This window comes from Clytia hemisphaerica, unplaced genomic scaffold (assembly GCF_902728285.1).
Source record: "Clytia hemisphaerica strain Z4C2 unplaced genomic scaffold, Clytia hemisphaerica genome assembly, whole genome shotgun sequence".
NCBI lineage: Eukaryota > Metazoa > Cnidaria > Hydrozoa > Leptothecata > Clytiidae > Clytia > Clytia hemisphaerica.
In genome coordinates, this window is record NW_027103473.1 from 1,387,524 (window position 1) to 1,410,127 (window position 22,604).

The 22,604-nt window shown below is 36.6% G+C and overlaps 1 protein-coding gene across 3 annotated transcripts in view; it reads left to right on the forward strand.

Moving 5' to 3' along the window:
- LOC136798431 (uncharacterized) overlaps positions 1-22,604 on the forward strand; it is a 27,309-nt gene continuing 4,705 nt past the window's right edge. For 2 of the 3 annotated variants that reach the window (XM_067055039.1, XM_067055040.1), the window contains exons 1-9: positions 1-138; positions 2,308-2,473; positions 5,707-5,908; positions 7,037-7,133; positions 7,472-7,584; positions 9,900-10,052; positions 11,192-11,509; positions 20,678-20,945; positions 21,962-22,012. In XM_067055039.1, coding sequence (XP_066911140.1) covers positions 3-138; positions 2,308-2,473; positions 5,707-5,908; positions 7,037-7,133; positions 7,472-7,584; positions 9,900-10,052; positions 11,192-11,509; positions 20,678-20,945; positions 21,962-22,012 — 1,504 coding nt within the window. In that variant the 5' untranslated portion in view covers positions 1-2. Of the gene's footprint in view, positions 139-2,307; positions 2,474-5,706; positions 5,909-7,036; positions 7,134-7,471; positions 7,585-9,899; positions 10,053-11,191; positions 11,510-20,677; positions 20,946-21,961; positions 22,013-22,336; positions 22,505-22,604 lie in introns of all 3 variants that reach the window. The other variant, XM_067055038.1, reaches the window with a different exon arrangement.

The window sequence follows — 22,604 nt, forward strand, 5'->3', positions numbered from 1 at the left end:
AAATGGAGAAGGAAAAAGAGAAAGCCGAGAAAAATATCAATGTATTAATGGAATCGTGCAAGCCCGTGCCCAAACAAATACAACAACTGTTTTCCACAAACATAAAGCGCAAATGGAGTAGCCGACAGATTAAAAATGGTTTGTTAAACTTTCTTTTTTATAATACACGTTTTTTTTAATAAGAATATCCCGAAGAATATTTTCTATAAGAATATCAGGGTGAAAATTGGCCAACTCGTAAAAATACCCTAAAAATACCCTCTAGGGTGAATTTCATGGAATTTGATAAAAATACAGTCATTTTGTATTTAAAAAAATGCTTCCTTTGTTAGAGATAAATTGAAGAGCTTGAGGAAGAAATGTAATTCTAATCCAAAATGTTCACTCAATAGTCCAAAACTCTCAAATTGATCATTTCTCATGTTTAAAAAATGTCAAATTTAAAAAAGTAAGAATACGTTAAGAATATTTCAACCTTAATTTCGACAATTTCTTAAGAATACTTGACCCTCATCCAGTGCACTATTCTTATAAAAAATACGTGTAGTACTTTCTTTTATTTTAGTGAACAACGAGACTTAACAATGCCGAAATTTCATTTCTAGAAATAAGAACATAGTTTACCACTGGATACCCCTTAATACCCACAAAGTTGGATCATGGGCTCTCTTAACCAACTTAATTCAATATTGTATAATTCACTCTTTTACAACCTCTTATAAATGTACTTTCACTTTCATGAAATACTTAATTTCGAGAATTTCAATTATCACGAAGTGATTTTGAAGTTATTAAAAATCTTATTAAAAATCCCTTCAAAAAGTCAAGTTTTTCGGACCTAGAGATTATACACAATTGAATTTAAGGTCATAAAACCTATACTTTTAGGTACCTATACTCATGGTAGGTATAAAAAATCATGTTCTACTTTATGGTTAGACCCCAAAGAAATTGTGAGGCCCTCAAAATTCTATTTTAAAGCTCATTTATGGTATTGGCCAATAAATCTGAAAATTGAATTGGTTTCAATGTTTGTAGGTTTGAAGGTATAATAGAGTAAGTTTTTAGGTGTTTTTTATTTTAATGTACAGTTTTGAAAATATTTAGATACCAATGATCGAATTGTAACATTAGTAACTTTGCAGTGAATCACTATTCAAAATTTGAGAACCAAAAGGACTATTTTATAAAAAGTTATTCGTGAAAAACTGAAAACCGGTTTCTACAAAACATTCACTGCTAGGGAAGAAAACCATAGACAGCGTACTTTCAACACAAAAAGTTTAAGCCTCAAATTCCACCTAAATTTTCAGATAGAGGGTACCTCTATTCTTTGTAGGTTTTAAGGGGTATCCACCGGTAACAACAAATCTAGGATCAAAATACTAAATTATAAAAAATGAGTGTTATTGTGTATTGTTAACCGGTTACTTTTTCAAAGCGGGCTACACGGCTTTTTGCGCAATGCTATTGGTTCTTTTTGCATGACGACGGGCCTACACTGTCCAAAGTTGCCCGTCGTTAGGAAAATTCATTGTGACGTCACTTTTTTAAAGGAAAATGAACAATGCATTGACATCATTTCTCTCATTTTTTATTTCTGATATCAGAAATAATAACAATTTTTGATCTCTTTTCGCTTGTTTTTTTCGCTTTATTTCGCTATTTTTCCTGGACAAAGCGCTGAAAATCAATCCAATGAAGGAAACGGTTAACAAATACAATAATGACCGGTTTTTTTCGGGATGTACTGAAAATATTGTCTTCGGTCAACGCAACAGCCTCGCAAGCTGGGTTGTTACTTGACCTCGGGCAATATTTCTCAGTACAGCCCTCACTAACCGGTCATTATTGTATTAATTCAGGTTAACAAATTACCAGTTGGTCTAAAAATTATAAATTTGAGAAACTATTTGACAATCACATAAGTGGTTGATAATAAAGTGCTCAGACAGGCTGGAATCAATTTCAGTATACAGTAGTGTCTCCGGAAAAAAAGCCGAACAACATTTAAATACCCAAAATAAATAATCCTCGTAATTTTTATGACCTTGTAAAACTGAATTAATGCCCGTTTTATTACTTCGGAAATTGATTCTCTATTGAACGAACAAAGAAAATTTTAATTACATCTTGCATAGTTCTAATACGCAATCTACTGGCAGATTTAACAAAAAAGAGCAAGTACGTCGGAAACACGCGAAGGAGTGCAAAACGTTTGTTAAAAGAAAATGGAATTACAATTGAAAATCTCGACATGGTCTAAAACCATGGCAATGGCAATCTACTTATTTTTTTCCATTTTAGATTTGATGGAAATTGAGAGAAGACTCAAAAGAATAGTTGGTAAAAAATGCATGAAAGAAATTCGAAAGGTGGTTATGAAGTTTTATACCAAAATGATCGTGACAAAGACGACGAAGACGAAGATAAAGAGAATCATTTTTAAAAAGACAGTGATGAGATTTATTAGGTAAGCATATCCAATACGCAATGTGTCTGCTGAAGAGAATTTTTTTTCATAATGTAAATGAAAATTTTATGATATGACACTTTAAGGGCTCTGACCATATGTAGTGAATTTTGATATTTGTCACGTACAAAATATAAATTTCTGCCTGATGTAGCTAACAAAACTTTGACATGATATGTATACATTTTCTGTTAGGACAACTATCCTTGAATTTGAAAATTTAAGAATCGCAAAGAAAAAATTTGATAAAGAAGAAAATGAAGACTTTTGTAGGGAAGAGTATTTCAACTTTGAAGAGTTTATTTTCAGCGAAGAAGAAATATTTTGAAAAAACTTTTGTGGTAGATGATGTATCGTTTACCGAACTAAAAATACATTTTCATCCCAATTTTTCATAGGAAAACAGCTATAACTTTTGATGCATTAATTAAGGAAATTTTTCCGAAAAATTTAAAACAGTTCAATTTTTTGCGATCAGTTTGAAAAAAATTCGAAACGGAAAGGTTAATTATCCATTTAAACTTATCACTTTTTATAAAAAGAGGGTAATGCAACATATTATAACGTCTTTTTTAAAGTTCATAACGTCATTTACTGTATTGTAATTAAATTCTTAATTTAAATGCAATATTCTTTGTTAAAAGTGTAAAGGAACCTACCTGAAACATAACTTTTATGCTCAAATACCAAAATCAATTTTTTTACTATGGTCAGAGCCCTTAAGCGCTATTTCCACCAGTGCGATTTTTTTCATCGCCTTATTTTTTGATTGGAAAAATCAGTAGGAGTGGATTATCATACTGTAAAGTGCTTTTGAGGGGAGAGGATAAAATACACTTTTTATTTGCAAGTTTTAATGTTAAAGATTTTCCCCAGCGTTGTCCGAGATATTACCATGATAGTTAAACTGGCTTCGCTCACTATTGAGAAATTAAATGTATTTCTTGCTTATGAGAGAAATGTAAATGATTTCTTGTATTTTCCAAGGAAAATGAACAACAAAATTTTCTTGTATATTGAATTAGAACCTTGATTAAAACATTTTCCTAAATTTTCCAAGGAAAATTATGCAGATAAAATGTCTCGTATTTTCAAAGGAAATTTACCGTAAATAATTTGTGTATTCTCCAAGGAAAATTAAATAAAACAGATGGTAAGGGAAATAATTTAAACAGATTCTTTTATTTTTTGAGGCAAATCGACCGATAAACAATTTCTTGTATTTTCCAAGGAAAAAATTAAGATAATTTTAATATGTTTCAAGAAAATTATCTAAAGCAATTTTTTGCTACTTTCATTAAGCTGACTTTTCAAGTAAAGTAAAAAATAGTAGGGTTATTTTGAAAGGAAATCGAATCGAAAATGCCTTTTTTTTCAATCTAGTGGCAAGGACAAAAGATCTTGCATTGCTAAAATCAACCAAAATCAAGAGTATCTCTTGAGTAAAACTATTCTTATTCTAGAAGTAGTTCAGCCATCGTGGCTAGCCATCGTTGGCGGACATTCGAGGGTGATTCTGAAAGACTTTGAATGAATAGCTTTGAAAAATGAGTGTTCGTATTTCAAAGCGCTCTTCATAGTTCACATGGGTAGAAACGTGGGGGTGGAAAGGGAGAAATTTTCAAAAGGGGGAGGGTTCATCTAAAAGTTTCTAGTTTTGCAGTCTTGGAGTGAGTAAAAATCGTAAAAAAATTCTATCATAACCCTTTTAGTGCTACGGTCTTTTTTTTCTAAGTTTTTTTTTAAAATCTTCTAAAATTTTCTAAGTAATTTTTTTAATGAACTAACGTTCAAACTTTAAAGGCGATGAAAAGGTGCCTAGTTCAAATCAAACCACTAGAGGATAGAATAAAGTAAAATAGGGTCTAAATTTGGAGGTTCTTTGATCACTCGTTGACCAAAAATGGTCAAAAAAGGTCAAAATCTCAAAAAAGTGAGCTTTTTTTGCTTAAAATCCCACAAGAAAGACTCACTTTTGAATTTTTTCTGCTTGATCATGAAGCACAATCCAATTCCTACAAGTTAGACCAAAAATGACGATTTCTTACTCAAACTGGGCATTAAAGGAGCCCTCCTATATACCCCATGTCCAATATACTCCATATTGACACTTAAAGGGTTAAAACCAATTTTCAGAAGAAGTACTGCAAAGGGGTTTAAGGTGAAGAGGTTAATGGCACATCTGAAAAATATCCCGAAATGGTTCTGTGTTCCTCGTTTAGTTTTTTTTTGTTGCTTTTATAATAGAAATTTTCAAATTCGTAAAGCTTTGAATGTAAAATGGGCACGAATTTCGATATATTTTGTTAACATTTTCGATGCTGCATTTTACTTTTAGTATTAACTGACGCTGAAGCGGTTTAATCGAACTTCATTGTTCGATAGATCTGGATTAGTTCGGTTGTCCGATCGGTTTGAAAAGTTCGATCGGGTCTGGACTATATCATGTTGAATAAATCAAAAAATTCAGCATCAAAATAAAATTTTAAAAATTGTGGTTGTCTTTGGTTGAGTGCGAATCAATTTTTCTTTTCGATTGGGTTAGGCAAGACAAATTTTATCTATTGTTCTATGGGAATAAATGATAAATAAATAAATTGTACCATCCCCTAAGGGGAATTGGCCTAAAAATTTTTAGACATTAAAAAACTAACACATTTAGAATATTCATTGCCCTAGCTTCTATGGGAAGACCTTCAGAAAATATTGGTCGGACGGCCGATATGATAGAAGAAAAATGTCTTAAAAGCTAGGGTTGGAAGGTCAAAATCAAAAAGATTTGTGACATTTTTCTTCTTCGATGAGCGATTTTCGTGACATGTCCATTGTAATATTTTACGAGAAATCAATCATAACTTGATGAAATCAAAAGAAATCATGTCATTCATTGTATTTTCTAAATCGATTCTTTCTCAACCTGTTTCAATTCCATTCAGTCCATGTTCATACGTTACCGTTCCGTTTTGCTACGGATCGAGTGAGTTCATATTGGAACGTTTCGGAGCAAGAAAACGGAGCAGTTCCGTTCTGATGAAAAAAGTGGAGCGAAATCGTTTCGATCTGCTTTGCTTTGTAACGTCTTCTTTTTAGACGTTTCGAATTATTTGACGTTCACACTTGTTTCGGAACGGTTTCGGAACGGAACCGTAACGTCTGAACATGGTCTTAGTCCTATTATTTTTGGTAATGAAGTTTTAGTAATAACATTCTTTATTTGTTTCGTTTGTACACAGTGTCAAAAAGAGGACGATCATTCGGAAGACCACAAATCGAATCATGAGAATCAAAAAAGATGTCACCAAGAATAAGAAATTGGGAAGAACTATGAGAAATATTAACAATGCCAGAAAACAGTGTGCTTTGATACCCCCAAAATGTGAAAAAAGAGCTGAAAGAGTTATTAGATGGGCAGCAGGAAAAGTCCTTCAAAATTCAGTAAGTAACTAAATAAAAGGGCTAGAAGGCTCCTTTTTCGATAATAGCTATCTATCCAAATGTAGGGGAGAAACAACTCTTTCTCGCTCCCTGGATTGCTCAATATGACCCTTTACTTTGATTGCTGAGCATTCAGCAGGGAGTCCTAAGTACTACTCTGTTATCTTTGGTATTACGGCTCACATTAAAAAGGTTTACATTTTTTATTACTTGACAAAAAGAAATAACTAGACGGTTGCAAACGTCGCAAACGCCGGTTTAGCATGCGTGGGGGAGGATATATTTATTCCAACCCCCCCCCCGCTTATTGAGTTTTGAGATTTTTTCCAGGAGACCCGTCCTGTAACTTTTATAATCTGATATATACAGGACGGGTTCGAGCTGTGATTTCTACTCAAAAAGTTTACAGTGGGAAATTCAAATTTAGCAGTTTCCTCACTTACTAAAATTAAAACTGAATTTCTGAACTTGTGTTTTTTCCAAGAAAGTGTGATCAGTGAAAGAATAACAAAATTTGATTGGCTGTTTTTAGGATCTGGGAAATTCAAACTCTCAGTCCAAACCATGCTATTCATTTCGCCATCAGTATATAAAAGAAGAAATCAATCCAATTTTGGACTCACATTTCTAATAGTTGAACAAGCGCAGGACTCACTCACTGAATAAAAACGAGTAAACGACTGGACCACAAAAAATTCGCGCTTTTTTCTGAGGCAGTTTGAAAAGAGAAACTAAAACAAGCTTTCATTGGCTAATTCATCAACTGTCATTTTGAGGAGCGAAACTCAAATTCAATACAGCAATGGTATTAATTTGTTTCACCGACTTCTGCTTTGGACGGATCCCACTATGCACCACTACTTTTTCGTCTGAACGTTTCAAGCAAATAGATACGCTCTTTCAAGCTTTTCAGATTTTAACAAAGCTAAATCTCTTAGTTGTACTTCTAAGCCTTTTGGGCTGACTTTCCAGCGCAGCTGGTTTATTCTTACTAAAAAGAGTTTATGATTCATCAAAATAATCATTTATTTCTTGTTAATTGATGATAGAAATACAAACGATTCTGTGGTTAATATGTTTTTGCTGAGCTGCCTTCTCCTCAGTTTCGGTTTTTTCTCTTTTATAAAGGGCCAGGGCCAAGTGCCAAATATAACAAGAAAGCAAAAAGAGTCAATCGTAACAAAAGCTCAAAATATTCTAGAAAATGAACCACAAACGTTAGAGGGTATGTATGTTGTATTATTATTTTTTTTAACTTAAAGTTCGTAGCATTTTCTGGGGGACACGGAAACAAATCTTCTCGCGATTAGTCGCATGGATATGTTTCATTGTGTCCCCACATCAGATATCGCTATTTTGCAACATTTTCCAATAGATGAAAAAAATCAAACCATGAACAAATTCATTTTTATTGCAATCGCACAAAATTTGCTTCTGTGTCCCCAAAGCTTTAGCCTATTCCGTAATGGAAAGCTGACATTGTCCATAAATTTGTTCTTAGTTTATCGCAAAAGAACCTCCTGCTCCTATAAAAAATATGCACTATTTTCTTTCATTATGAAGAAGAAGAGAACGAAGAAGATGAACCAGAACCAGAACAACAAACAAACAAAATTCTCGCTATCTCGGAACCTCAGAGCTTACAAAGACCACCAGCACCTCCTATTCCTATTCCGGTATGTTTATCACCCAAGCTGACACACTGACAGTAGTTCCCTTTGAAAGTTTTTGTCCATTCTAAGACAAAAATGGTCAAATTTACCACTGTTTTTTTCTTCAAAAAACTCAAACACTTACACAATGCACTTTTGGAACACTCGAAAACGTAACCTTACATTTAAGTCACTTACCACCCTCGGTTAGGAGGTAATCGTTCGACTCAAGTTGTGTGTCAGCTAGCGCGAGAATCTTAATCAAGGTCAAACCACCAACACTATTATGATCTTTTTTTCGGAAAGTGGAAAAGATATTTTCTTTATTTCCTATCTCGATCAAAAAACATCCACCTTTTTCTTTTGATGGACCTATCAAGTTCTATTTAGCCAGTTAACAACGAATATCTACATAATAACAGTCATACGTGTCTGAAGCTTTTCTCTTTGGCGTTTTGATTTTTGCTGGCGATTTTAACCTGCTGGTAATTTTCTAGCAGCTTTCAAACCGTTTCCGTGAAAATTTTTTAAATCAGTTCAACTTGATTAGTGCCCAGAAATTCTTTTTGTACTTATTACGCACATTTTGGATTGTAAGAAAAGTCGTCTGTTACGACGACTGGGACCGCTATTTTATAGAGGAAAGCTTAATATGGAAGTTGTCACCATCTGGACAATTTTTGTGCTTCAGACACCTCAAATCAGCATTACTAAAGTCTATTCACGATAAGTGTGCACTCTTTTTTCTTTTACCTATAACTTTTGAAGGAATTCTTCTATCTTTATAAATTTGGTATTATTGGAAAGATATTAGTGAGTGGAACAATTCGAAACAAAAAAATCTTTAAATTCTAAAAATGAAGATGAAAATGAAGAAGAAAAATATGAAGATCTTGTAGAAAAGTGCTATAACTATCATTTTCACTGAGGTGAATTCTTGATCATCGAACGTCATCACTGTGAAAAAAATTCTCAAAAATAATCATTCAGTAAAAAGATATCAAAAAAATTTATGAGCTGGTTGACGTCTAAAAACGCTGTTTTCTGCAGTTTTTTGCTGTTTTTTGGGGTCAATCACTTATCAACTTTGTATCATAACTTTATATTTAATAAATATTTTAATGAAATTTTTTCACAGTGATGATCTCCTAAGATCAAAGAATCTCTCCAGTGAAAATGAAAGTTATAGCACTTTTCTACAAGATCTTCATTTTTTTCTTCTTCATTTTCATCTTCACTTTTAGAATTTTCTTAAAGATTGTTTTATTTCAAATTGTTCCACTCACTAATATCTTTCCAATGATACTAAATTTATAAAGATTGAAGAATTCCTTCAAAAGTTATAGGTAAAAGAAAAAAGAGTGCACACTTATCGTGAATAGACTTTAATCGAAAAAATTCAATCGTTTCAGGGCTATTTGACTGTTTCAGTGGTAATTAACAGAGAGAAAGTTTTGGCCACTTTTTTTAATGAATTTTGTCATTTTGGATAGATCAAAATTGTCGGTTTTTTAACTGGTGAGTCAGGCAAGTCCAAAACACATTTTGCGTGACGCCGAACGCCTCCCATTGCTCCTTAACGAGCTGGTTACGGAAAGTGCTGGGTCAAAATTTTAAACTAAACTGATTTTAAGATATCAGCAAAAAACTGATTTTGACGTTATGAAATTCGTCGAAAAAAGACGTCATAGGTAAGATTCAAAGGACGTCATTTTTGAAATAACGGCGATAACTTCAAATCTTTTAATACAATCAACACCAAATTTTGACTGGAGATGTTGATTATCAATTCTGATAAAATTCTGATAAATTTTTTGATGACGTCGTCATTTTTTGACGTATAAACAATAAAATGACGTCAATCAACGTCTCCAGTCAAAATTTGGTGCTGATTGCTTTAATATATTTGAAGTTATTGCCGTTTTTCAAAAATGATGTCCTTTGAACCTTACCTATGACGTGTTTTTTCGACGAATTTCATAACGTCAAAATCAGTTTTTTTGCTGATATCTTGAAATCGTCTTAGTTTAAATTTTTGACCCAGCACTTTCCGTAACCATAACATTAATGCGCTTCTTTTGAGCTATATGCGAGAGTTAAGGAGCAATGAGAATCGGTGGGAAAATCGGGAAATAGGTTTTGAACCTTCCTCAACTTTTGAGTGACTGAACCGAATTTAAAGTTTTATATACCAAAATTTAAGCTGAGCTTTTCTCTATTGAATAGAAAGAAAGAAAAATTTTTAACCATAATATCTTGAAAACATGTATTCTTTCTTGGCGCACCCAGTATAATATTCGACTATTGGAGGGTAAAATGTTTTTTTTTGTGACTTACAGACAACCATTATTACATTACTTGAAATGGCTAAAAAATCGATTGAGGATTTCTTTACTGAGCAAGAAGATGACAAGGAGATGGATACCAGGGATTTCGAAACTTTTGTTTTGATCATCACAAACTACTGGAGCGCACTAGAAGAGGCAGTGATAGTAAGTTTTTAAAATTCCCCTGTTTTTAACACGTATTCTAATAAGCGTGAATCCCCAAATTTCCAGACGGTCTCGATTGAACGGAGCCAACGAACCAAATTAAACGCAATCCAACAATTGAAATTCGATTGTCGAACGCAATCGAATCTTAATCGAATATTACTGCAATTTTCAGATTCGATTGATATTTGATTGCAATTCGATTGTGTTTGAATGCATTCGATTGTTAATTTAGGCTTACTTATCTGGCAACAGATTTAGAAATTTATTCTTCCGACATGCGAAAGCTCTTAAGATCAGGCAAATTTCCACACTTGAAAGGTTTGTTGAATCATGGAATTCCGCCTTACCTTGTCTCGGTTTTTACAGTAACCGTAACCCACCCCTTATTGTTTCCAACGGGACATGAAAGGACGTTGGACACTCTTTTTTTACCATTACCATGGGAAATTAGCCTACTTTAGAGAATAGAAACAAAGTTGAAAAACGATCGAACGGAATCGAACGACAATCGAATACAGAGGAACTACGGTCGAACCAATCGAATATTGCCCAGAATGTTGACATCCGGTTGAGATTCGATTTCGTTTGATAATCGATTGCGTTCGATTGAGATCGTCTGGAAATCTTTGGCTCAAATACTTAATAGATTTTGGTGATATAATAGAACTTTCAAAATGTTCGGCCTAATACAGAACGTTTCAAGTTTTCTAGTGCTCAATCGAACCCCCTTAATATCAAATCAATATCAATATCTGTAAAAACAAATGAAAAAAAATATTCACAAAGATCTACTTTTCCTTGACTACTTGAGATGTATAGCGTCGTTTGTTGCTTTGCAAAGTTTTAACACTACAATGGCTTCTTTCTGGGTACCACTTTTAGGAAAACTCCGATCAAAACTGGCGGGTATCGCGAGGTCCAGGGTTTCTAATCCAGTGTTGATAATAGCGAAGTTAAGCAAATATTTAGATCGTAAAGTGCGATACCGTACCACAGGCCTGTATATAAGATTTCACTTGCATAGTTTGATTTGGCAATTTATGTACAGGCCTACGGTATCGCACTTTACGGTCAAAAAACCCCGTGCTTAACCTCGCTAATGCGGAAAGTTTACATTTTGATTTTGATCTTTACAGAGTGTTTCAAATAATGACGAAAAGAAGGTTCAACAATTGATGAAGGATTACAACAATCTGTATCGAACCAAATTGATTGAGATACTAAACAATCCATCAGAAAACGGGCGTCAATTGCTGAATTATGTTTTCTCCTATGAGAATTTAAAAACAACTGATTACATCATCAATTTCATTTGGCAAATGATTGAAGAAACAGTGGTTAATGAAGATGACCCAGATCAACCAGAATCGCAAGAGATTTTTGATAGTAACACCTTAATTCTATGCGAAGAAGAAAATTTGGCTGGCATCGCTTGTTATTATGTAGATGTTACAGTAAGTACAATAGATTCTAGGCTTGTGGGCCTAGTGCATCGCACCTGGGGTGTGTCCGAAATAATCTTGACGCGAGAGGGTCGAATGCGAGAATAGATATATTCAAACTAAATGAAGAAAGAAAAACGAAAATTCATAAATATTTGACAAGACAAAATTTGATCCTAATTAGAGAAAATATGACTAATTGACTAATTAACGGAAATGATTAAACTGAGATAAATATGAGAAAAATGAATGACAAACTTACAGAAAATTCTAGAACTTAAATCCTAACTTAACTTAACCTAAAATGTGTAAAACAGAAAAATGCCAAACAGAAAAGAGAAAAATGAGGCCAAACAGAGAAGACCAGAGGCCAGACAAAACCTAACCTAAAGCCTATGAAAAAGAACAAAATGAAAACAGCAGAGAAAAACTCACCAGCTGGCCACGAGTGAGATGCTGTGTAGATGCTGACCAGAAAGGTAGTGAATACTAGAGGCGAGTAATCACTACAACAATAAGCTGGATAAAAGATACTTTGCCATAAGGAAAACGATAAATTTTCACTGAATTTCTTGAGAAATCAACTCATGTCAAAAACAACTTTCTCCCATCAAACCAAAATTAGAATGAATTCAGAAGTCACAAGCGTGAAAGAATCGGAGATAGTATGGCATAAAATAATTGCCTAATAATTAAAATTAATTATCCTAGTATAAAGAAAACGTAGAGAAAATGTCATTTGGGAATATGCTATATACAAACAAAGGAAATTAATACACGAAGGAGCGTCAAATTAAAAAGCTTGTGGAAATTTTATATTGTCTGTTATAAGAACAGTTCGTAAGATTACACTCCCCCCAGGAGGGATATAAAATTTCAAGAACAATACCGATAAACGACAAACATAAACAATCACATCATTCCAGCCAGTTCCTCGAAAACATCACTTTCGTCGATAGACTTGATCAAAACGAGATCTCGAATGGAACGAAACGTTTCACGACTTGTATTCTCACTTGCATTGCAGTAACGAACTGAGACTTTCCGAATTACACCATCTTTTCCAGGTTGGATGCTTGAGATTATACCGTATTGGTACGTCTTTGAGATAGATGAATCTGACTTTTTAAATAGCACGATATCTCCTATTTGAATTTTGTGGTCACTGGTAAACCACTTCTGCTGGTCCATGAGGTTTGGTACATGATTAAGGAGCCACGATTCGAACCATGCATCGTAGATTTGTTGGTTTCCTTGAATCATTCTTGAAGGTTTTGTGGTTACCATCATATCTCCGACAGGACTACGATCATTATTTCTTCCAAGTAGTAGACGATTGGGGGTGATAAGATCGAGAATGTCATTTTCGACTTTGTTGTTGACTCCAATGGGTAGATCATTGATGGTGTTGGCAATGACTGCAGAAAGTGTCTCCCACTGAAGCAATGATAATTTTTCTTTATGTACATTCTTTTCGATTGATCGGTTGATTTCTTTGATTTTCCTTTCTACTTTTCCATGTTCGTTGTGTCCTCCGACAGGACAAATCGAAAACTCGACCTTGGCTTGACGATGAATCTTGGATTGAAGATCTTGGAAGTCCAATTTCATGTTCTCACAACCACTGACGATTTGGCTACCTCCGTCACAGAACAACTTCTTTGGATAACCATGATTGGATGCAAAACGAATGAATGACTGTAAGAATGCATCGGTGGAGTAGTCGTCCATGACCTTGATTGAAACTGCCGACGTTGAACAGCAGCAAAAGACTGTTAACCAAATTTTCACTGTCTTTCTTTTGTTTTGAGGTGAGAAAGACAAATAAGGTCCAGACAAGTCGATCTGTGTTGAGTAAAACGCTGGAGCGATTGTGAGGTTTGCTGTTGACATTGGTCCCATAACAACTTGGATTTCCTTCTTTCGTAGATATCTGCACCGTTGACAATTCTTCCTGATGTGCTTCACCAATGAACGACCCTCAATGATGTATACCCTTTTCAAGATATACCTGAGTGTAGTCTCGACACCAGAATGACGACATGAAGGATGATTCCAATGTGTATCCATGGCGATGCTGATGGCTATTGGGGAATCCTTGGTGACAACTGGCACGCAAAATGTATCTTGGGCAAGGTCTTTCATGGTTGAAGTAAACTTCCCAACAATGGTGATTTGATCAGATGGTAGGATTCGTCCAGTATAAATTAAAATGCCATCAGACGATTTGGTGAACTTTTCGTACTTTTTTGGCTTTATGAACTGATAGATTTCTTTTGTGGCAATTCTGTAGAAGTACAATTCTGAATTGATTATCTCGTCTTCAGTGAGGATTGGAATGGTGTTGAAACTTATGATTTTGGGAGATTGCATAAGTGGATGGGCACTGACATCTTGGTTAGTAGCTTCCAAGGACTTTCGGAGGTCCCTTCTGGCACGAATGATTCTTAAAAATCGATGAACATACGCCAGAATTCGAACGACTGTGGTGAACCAGAATCGGTTTGGATCGATTAGGTATGACGAGAAAGCATAATGATCTTTGATTTGTGATGATGCTGGAGATGTTCTTCCCACGTAGAAGACGTCCATTTCTTTCTTGATCTCAGCTGAATCTGTATCACTGAGTCTGATTTGGTCAGGTCGTAATGTTGGAAAGTTGTCTGAATGAAGGCTCATCCATGGGTATCCGTTGATCCACACAGAATCTTGGTTGACGTCCTTTATGGTAGCTCCTCGACGCGTTCCAATGTCAGCAACCATGTCATGACTTTCAACAAAGAACCATTCTTCGATCTTTGTGAACCTCAGGATTTCGATCACACGATTTCTTACCCATTGAGTAAGTGATTTTTCTGGATTGGTTATCCAGAAGAGAGAGATTTGATTGTCGGTAAATTTGAATTTCTGTTGAATGTTGAGATTCTTGAACGAGCGACGAACGATTTCTCCTGTGTATGTGCTGGTCAATGAAGCGAAGAGTTCAGCTCTGGGTAATGTCATTCCTTTTGGAACTACTTTTGATCTTCCCAGAACCAGTTGGCAGGAGTATGTTCCAATTCGACGTTTGAAACGCACGTAGATACAAACACAGATCATTCGTTTGCTTGCATCTCCAAAGTCTAGTGTTTGAACATCAAGGCTGGTTGCGTCGATGGGAATGATAGCACGATTGATTGAAACGTAGGTCTCCAAGCTCTTTAATCATCTCGAAATTAGACTCCCATAGTGGTCGTAGCTCGTCTGGAATTTTGTCGTCCCAATCCAACTTTCTGAGTGTGAGATCTTGCATGTCGATCTTCATTGAGGCGACGATTGGTGTGATTTTGCCCGTCAAGTCGAAGATTTCGCCAACTTTTGAGCAGCAATGACGTCTGGTTAGTCTTGACGGTATGATTCCTTCTGTATTGGTGGGTTTCTTTCCACGAGTTTTCTTGGCGAAATTTAATTCTCCAAGGTTGAGTGAGATTGTGTCCTCCTTTGGAAACCACTTCATACCAGCTACATGGATCGTCTCTCCATCGTCAGTGAGGCTTTCGTTTGGTTCTTCTCCAGAAAATGAAACACCTTTGAGTCGAAAGTTTCCTTTGCTGAGAACGACTTCGAGATTGTTAGCAAGTGAATGAGCTTGGGTGCGTCCCGTCTCCCCAGACAGGCAATCGTCTACGTACACGTCATTATGAACAACATCGTTGACTTTTGGATAATCCTCCTTTGACAGGTCGGCGATCTTGCGAAGTCCATGTTCTGCTTGATTCCCTGACGAACGAACTCCATAAATCAGGGTTTTGATTATCTTTTCTTCTGGAAGCTTTGTTGGGTCAAGGTTAGGTTCCCAGATGTATCTTTGGAAACACCAATTGGATTCGTCAAGTTTGATGGTATTGTACATCTTACTGATGTCGGTGTGTATTGCAACTTGATGTGTGAACCAGCGAATAACGACTTCTTGCAATTTGTTGAGATTATTTCTTCCTTTGGCGAGGAGATCATTTAAGCTGTATCCTGATGACGTGGGTTGAGATGCATCGAACACCACCCTGCACGGTGTGCTCAACGAGTTCCCTTTCCATACAGCACGCCAAGGGATGTAGTATTGAGTGGTATGGTCACGAAGATATTGTTGTGTTGCTTCAGGAAGATTCCTTAGGTAATCGACATACCCAAGTCTTTGGAGTTTCGACTCAGAATCCAAGATATCTTGTTTGTCCTTAACATTGATTGGTAGATTTAGCTTTCGTAGCTGTTGGTTGTAGACTTTTATTGCTTTGGTTTTGTTGTTTGCAAGTCTCTTTGGATCTGATATGAACGGTAGAATTGCGGTGATGGATGACTCGTCATGATTGAGAGTGATTGACGAATCAATGATGTGTTGTTCAACTTCTTCTCTCAAGCTGATTGTTTCGTATTCATCGTGGTTCTTGCATTGGTTGCAGGTTCTGCATACTGGGCAACGGTAGGTGATTTCACTTCCGGTTGTCTCTGCTAGCTCGAAGAGACGCTGTCGTGATGTAAGATGAGCTTGAGTGTCGCTGGAGTCAATTGATTGAGAAAAGTCGCTGTAGTAGCCAAGGAGTGGAACTTCGTTGTTGAAATGATTGGGTCCACGATTGATGAAGAATGATTGAGTTGTGAAGTATCCATCATGGATTTGGGTGAAAACCTTGTGTGGACCACCAACTACTCCACGTCCACCACCATCTGAATTGAGGAAGGGTGATTCGAACAACGATAACCCTGATTCCATCTGATGAACGAGCTTTGGAAAGTAACGAAGGTACTTGATGCCAAACATGAGATGTGTGTCGCCACCAACTGCAGGAGGGAGCTTTGGCAACTCTCTCGATCCTTGAGGATGGTTGTTCTTGTAGTCTTGATGAATCTCTTGCTCAACGTCAATCAATGGATAGTAAGGGAAGGTAGAGGTGATTCTGTCGAGGCAGATACCAATTAAAGAAATGATCTCACCATCGTGCATTGGAAGGTTGACTTGGTAGGTACCACGTGTTGATTTGGTGACGGATTCTCCAAGTCCACCGACAGTGATCTGTTCTTGATTGACGAGTTTTGCTGCAGGGCCAAGTAACGTGACTGCTTTGGCTGAAATGATGAAATCGCTACATCCATCGTCGAAGAAAGCATTGATTCGATTGCCATTGACTGTCATTGTTTGAAGCTTGTAGATTCCTTTGTCTGGGACGGAGTCTTCACAGGAAGGTAGAGTCTTTGATGAGTAGGAAGGAATTGGTGAAGAATGATAGCTTGATCTGTTTTGAGAAGTCTGGCAGGTGTGCACTCCTCAAACATCTTGCTTTGAACCGATTGAGGATGTCCTTGTTTTGCTGATCTTCCTTGTGGTCTTCACAGACGAGTACGTGACGCTTCATTGGATACATTTGATGACTGGGATGAGGGCATACAAATTCTCGTTGACACTTTCCATTCTTGTGCTTCTCTGATGTTGCATCTGCACCTGGAAGGAGGCATTGTGTGCAGAAGCCTTTGGCTTTGATAGATGATAGACGAGCAGCTGGTGTGCTTTCGACAAACTTGAGACAGGTGTAATATTGAATGATCTTCATACCATTTGGACCGTTGGATTGACGATGTTGATCAGGTGTTGGCGATTCCCCACAGAGTTGACAATTGTTTTGGTGTCGTTTAGGTTCACCATGATAAGAATCTCGTTTGTTTGGTTTGCTGGGTCCCTGTCTTTGGCCATCTGACGATTTCTTGTCGCTTTTTGGTCCTTGAATGAGAAGCTTCTGTTGGTTGAGATGTTCCTCTTTGTCGAGAAAGACAAGCAGTCTTTCCCATGTCTCCTTTTCGTTGGGCTTGTCGTCGATTGTTGCAAGGAATCTTGTGAATCGTCCATCACCAAGTTGTTGATAGATGTCCGATAGGGCATTGCTGAAGTAGAGATTGTTCTCGATGTTGAACTTCTTGGCAAGTGTCATGGCTTCACGAATGATGTTCTTAAACTTGCTTAACGAATGAACAAGTTTTTCAGGATCACGTGACGACTTGAGTTCGGATAGGGACAGAGTCTGGAGTTTCTTGTGAAGCATTGTTTTGGTATTGCCATAAGCATTCTCCAGTTTGGTCCATATTTCGTCAATGGTATCAAATGATTTGACAAGGCTGAGAGCTGGCTCGGATAGATAATTGTTCTTGAGCAGGTCAGGAAGCAGTCGAGTTGGTGTGTTGATGAGATGGAGCTTCTCGAAGTTGTTGCGAAATGTGTAGAAGTCAGTGGCTGAATCATAACCACTGAATTTATCAAGCTTGATATGCAAAAGCTTTGTGTCATAGTTCTTGTCAAGCTCTCTCTTGTTGTACTCTGTGCTCACTTTGGATGCAAAGTCAGATTTGAAGGAATTTAAAGTCTCATAAAGTTTATCAATCTTTGGGACTTCTGCCAGAATGGTCTCATCAACAATTGTCAGTTGTAAAAGTTTCTCATACTTCAAGGCGATCTTGTCTAACTTGTCGAAAACACTGGGAATGTCTTTCTTGATTTGAATCAGTTGTTTATCAGTAACCTTGGTGACATCAGTGACATCTTGAGTAATGAAGGTTTTGACTTCTTTCAGGTTTTGGCTGATGTCTTTGATGATGAATGCAGCAGGAAGATCGTCGTTTGTAGATGGTGAGATGATTGGTTTGGTGTCAGCTGCGATGAGCGTATTCTTCTGGGCTTTTGCTTTGGTAAGACATGTCCTGATATTGAACAAGCCTGTATTGGTCAAAACAGCTAGTGGATGAGTGTTGGCCACAAGATCGATCTTGGCAGCACGTGCTTTGTCTCGAAGAACCTTGCGAAGATTTTCAAGGAAGTCGATGGATCTCGAGATTTCGGAAAGAGGGCAGTCTTCGACTATGAATTCATCGATATGGTCGTTTGCTTCGTCGATAAGACTGTGGATTTCGTTGTTGTCTTCTTCTGACATGTCGTTAGTTGGAGGAGGTGGGTCCTCAGTTGATGATTGAATGTCGGCGTCAGCGTCAGCTTCAGTGTCAGCGTCGGCTGCAACGTGAGTGATGTAGGTAACTTGACCAGTCCGGTGGAGCTCACGGTAATCCACTCTCTTTGTCTGACGTAAGTTGGACATACAGTGAACGGACAGTTGGTTTGGAAATGTTGAGTAGTTCCGGAATTATGATACGAGTTCCGGAGTGACGAGTTGTACAAGTTCTGGAGTGACGAGTTGTACGAGTTCGGGAGTGACGAGTTGTACGAGTTCCGGAGTGACGAGTTGTACGAGTTCGGAGTGACGGAGTGACGAGTTGACGAGTTGTACGAGTGTACGAGTTCCGGAGTGACGAGTTGTACGAGTTCCGGAGTGACGAGTTGTACGAGTTCCGGAGTGACGAGTTGTACGAGTTCCGGAGTGACGAGAGTTGTACGAGTTCCGGAGTGACGAGTTGTACGAGTCCGAGTGACGAGTTGTACGAGTTCCGGAGTGACGAGTTGTACGAGTTCCGGAGTGACGAGTTAGTCCGGAAAGATGAGTTGATCCGAGTTAGTCCGGAGAGATGAGTTAGTCCGGGAGAAATGAGTTGATCCGGAGAGAACGATGTTCCGGAATGAAGAAACGATTCGGACGAATGAGCAAAGTAGAAGAATCTGTTTGAATGTGGGCCTAGTGCATCGCACCTGGGGTGTGTCCGAAATAATCTTGACGCGAGAGGGTCGAATGCGAGAATCGAGAATAGATATATTCAAACTAAATGAAGAAAGAAAAACGAAAATTCATAAATATTTGACAAGACAAAATTTGATCCTAATTAGAGAAAATATGACTAATTGACTAATTAACGGAAATGATTAAACTGAGATAAATATGAGAAAAATGAATGACAAACTTACAGAAAATTCTAGAACTTAAATCCTAACTTAACTTAACCTAAAATGTGTAAAACAGAAAAATGCCAAACAGAAAAGAGAAAAATGAGGCCAAATAGAGGAAACCAGAGGCCAGACAAAACCTAACCTAAAGCCTATGAAAAAGAACAAATGAAAACAGCAGAAAAACTCACCAGCTGGCCACGAGTGAGATGCTGTGTAGATGCTGACCAGAAAGGTAGTGAATACTAGAGGCGAGTAATCACTACAAAAAGAAACTGGATACAAGGATACTTTGCCATAAGGAAAACGATAAATTTTCACTGAATTTCTTGAGAAATCAACTCATGTCAAAAACAACTTTCTCCCATCAAACCAAAATTAGAATGAATTCAGAAGTCACAAGCGTGAAAGAATCGGAGATAGTATGGCATAAAATAATTGCCTAATAATTAAAATTAATTATCCTAGTATAAAGAAAACGTAGAGAAAATGTCATTTGGGAATATGCTATATACAAACAAAGGAAATTAATACACGAAGGAGCCTCAAATTAAAAAGCTGATGGAAATTTTATATTGTCTGTTATAAGAACAGTTCGTAAGATTACAAGGCTACGTCATATCTTCCTTCGTTTCGAGCGTAAAACTCCTACTCTTCGAGAGTAAGGTCTAAAAGCCTGGAGCTGTCTATTTTGTAGACTTAATAGATTCTTAAGAAACCTTTTAAGGCATTATGGATTATATGGGTATATGAAATAGGCAGATAATAAGAAATGGGTTCTTAGGAAAATAACTCAAAAACACTCACAAAATGGTGAATATTAAGAACGTTTTATGAACTTTTTATGATTTAAAACTTAAAAACAGCTAAAGAACATCCAAATAGGATTCAATATATTTGGGTTCTTAAAATACGTAAACCAAATCAGTGATTTAGAAAGGGAGATATGAAACGCGTTTTTATCTTTCTTTGTGGTGGGGGTTGGGCGTGGCTGGAGATTTCGGTACTGTAGACATCGGCTGTTTTTCATTTCGGAAATAGCCCTTTGTTATGGCTTAATCTCGCTAATGCGGAGATCTTATTCTAAAATTTCGGAATTTTGATTAAAAACAAAAGTAAAATCGGATTTAAAATTCATAACATTTATACCCTGAAGTTCGGTAATCACGACGGAATTCTCGTGCATTCTCTATTGGATTCTTTCTATTCTCTATAATTGGAATCTTTCTCTATTATACTAATTCGAAGGAAAGTCTTAGTCACTTGAATATCGAATTAGAGAGAGGCAACCGTTTGTTTATCATTTTAAAACATTTTTTCTTCATTTACAGAAATCTTGCATCACCGATAAAGAAAACAAAAAAGTTTTGAATGTCGAAAATATGAAGATCAAATCAATTTTTGCTCCCCAAGGAATGTACCTAACTATTAAAAAGAAGGAGAAAGGGGACCTCAGGCGCCTCCGTGGACCCCATGTTTGGTCACACCAAAATCTCTTTGATGGTGCAGAAAAGATTATCATTCAAACTCAAGAACAATTCTTAAAAACCAATCCCTCTTTGAGAATGAATGAACTGGATTTCTACTTTATCAATTTCAGTAAGTTCCATCTAAACTTCTAGTTTTTTTTTGAAATTCTTTTACAGAGTGGACAAAAATCATACAGTTGAATCTCAATAAGTACTCTCTGGCGACCGGTTATAAAATGGTATTACTTATCACCTCCTACTCACCCGTATCTCCTTCCGTCGTTTAGCATAATTTACAGGAAAAAATAGATTCTCCAGAACTTCTCTATAGGATGCTTATGTCTCAGAAAAAAATCCCCTAAAATCCTATAGAAAAGGTCTGGAGAAAGTTTCAGCTATATATTATTTATTTCCTGTCTGTATTTTTGTAAGACGATAACACTATAAGGAAGTTCAAGGGAAAGAAGAAAAATGATAGTAATTAGCTGTGTACTATTTATCCGAATACTACTTATGGTTATGTATGTCCAACTGTATAAATAAAGGAATTGAATATCTATTGATTGGACAATGCAATTCCATCTTATCTCAATCCTTCTAAAACTCCAAGTGAGAGGAGAGGTTTCAAGGATTTTAATATTTTCCACTTTACTTCCGGACGCACTGTAAAATGTATGAGGAAATTGGACAGGGGATATTTAATGTACTGTCGCTGACTGTGCTATAATACATCATGAATGAGGTGAGAGTGCGCTGGCCTTGTTCCCTAATGGTTCGCGCCGGATTAACGCACTTGATCCGAAAACTGTTTGTAAGTATTTCGCAAGCTGACAGGCAGTATAAAAAACTACAACGCGTAAGAAGGTTCTAACGAGACGGTTTCTAGACCTCTCAACACAGAACCGGTCATCCTCTGTAAAGAGAAGCCAGTCATCAATCAATCATTCATTCATAACATTAAAAGATAATTAATTCGTAACAAAATTGTGCTCCTCTACACAGATTTTCCGACACCCCTGAGAACGCGCTACACTAGGTTCGATTTATCCTATTTCTAAATTTTTTTCTAGGGGAGGGGCAATTGTCCAGGGGGGACTGTCCGGGTCTTAGAATCGTAAATATATAATATTCTTTTTTGTATCAAAGGAACCACAACAAACAAAGAAGACAAAGTTGGGAAGAATGTTACAAATGAAGGTTTGAAAGCATTTTGTTTGTTGCTGCTGCACCCATGTCTTAGTGATCCAGCTGATGAAGGGGCGAATGCCGATGGGGTGGAAAATATCGATCTTTTAATAAGGAACTCAAAGTAAAAATCTACCAAAGTCTTAGCGTCATTCCTGACGAGAATAAAAGTTCAGATTTCCGATAGGAATAAAATATCACAGAAAATTGCCACACAGTGATATAGACATGGGTGTTCATTTCTTTTATAACGAAATAGACACCCTCCAGATCTTGGCACTGTATTTAAAATAGATTTTCTTTAGAAGAGTTAGGTTTTAATGCATATTACAATAGGAACGAACTGTTTCAATCAGTGCGGCAAAACAAGTGGAGCGTGCCCAGAATTTTGTGGAGAAGGTGTTTGTTGTCAAAAGTTTTGGAATAACGAGCCCGGATGTAAGAATGCAGAAAACCCCTGTGAAGGATACCATTGCTGTTCAACAGTTTCTTCTACAGCCTCTGGTATTTATAATAGTTTTTTAAATTACCGTATTACTTCTGTTCAACGCCATCCTCAAATGAACACCAATCTGAAAAACTTAATAAACGTCCGGGGCTTTTA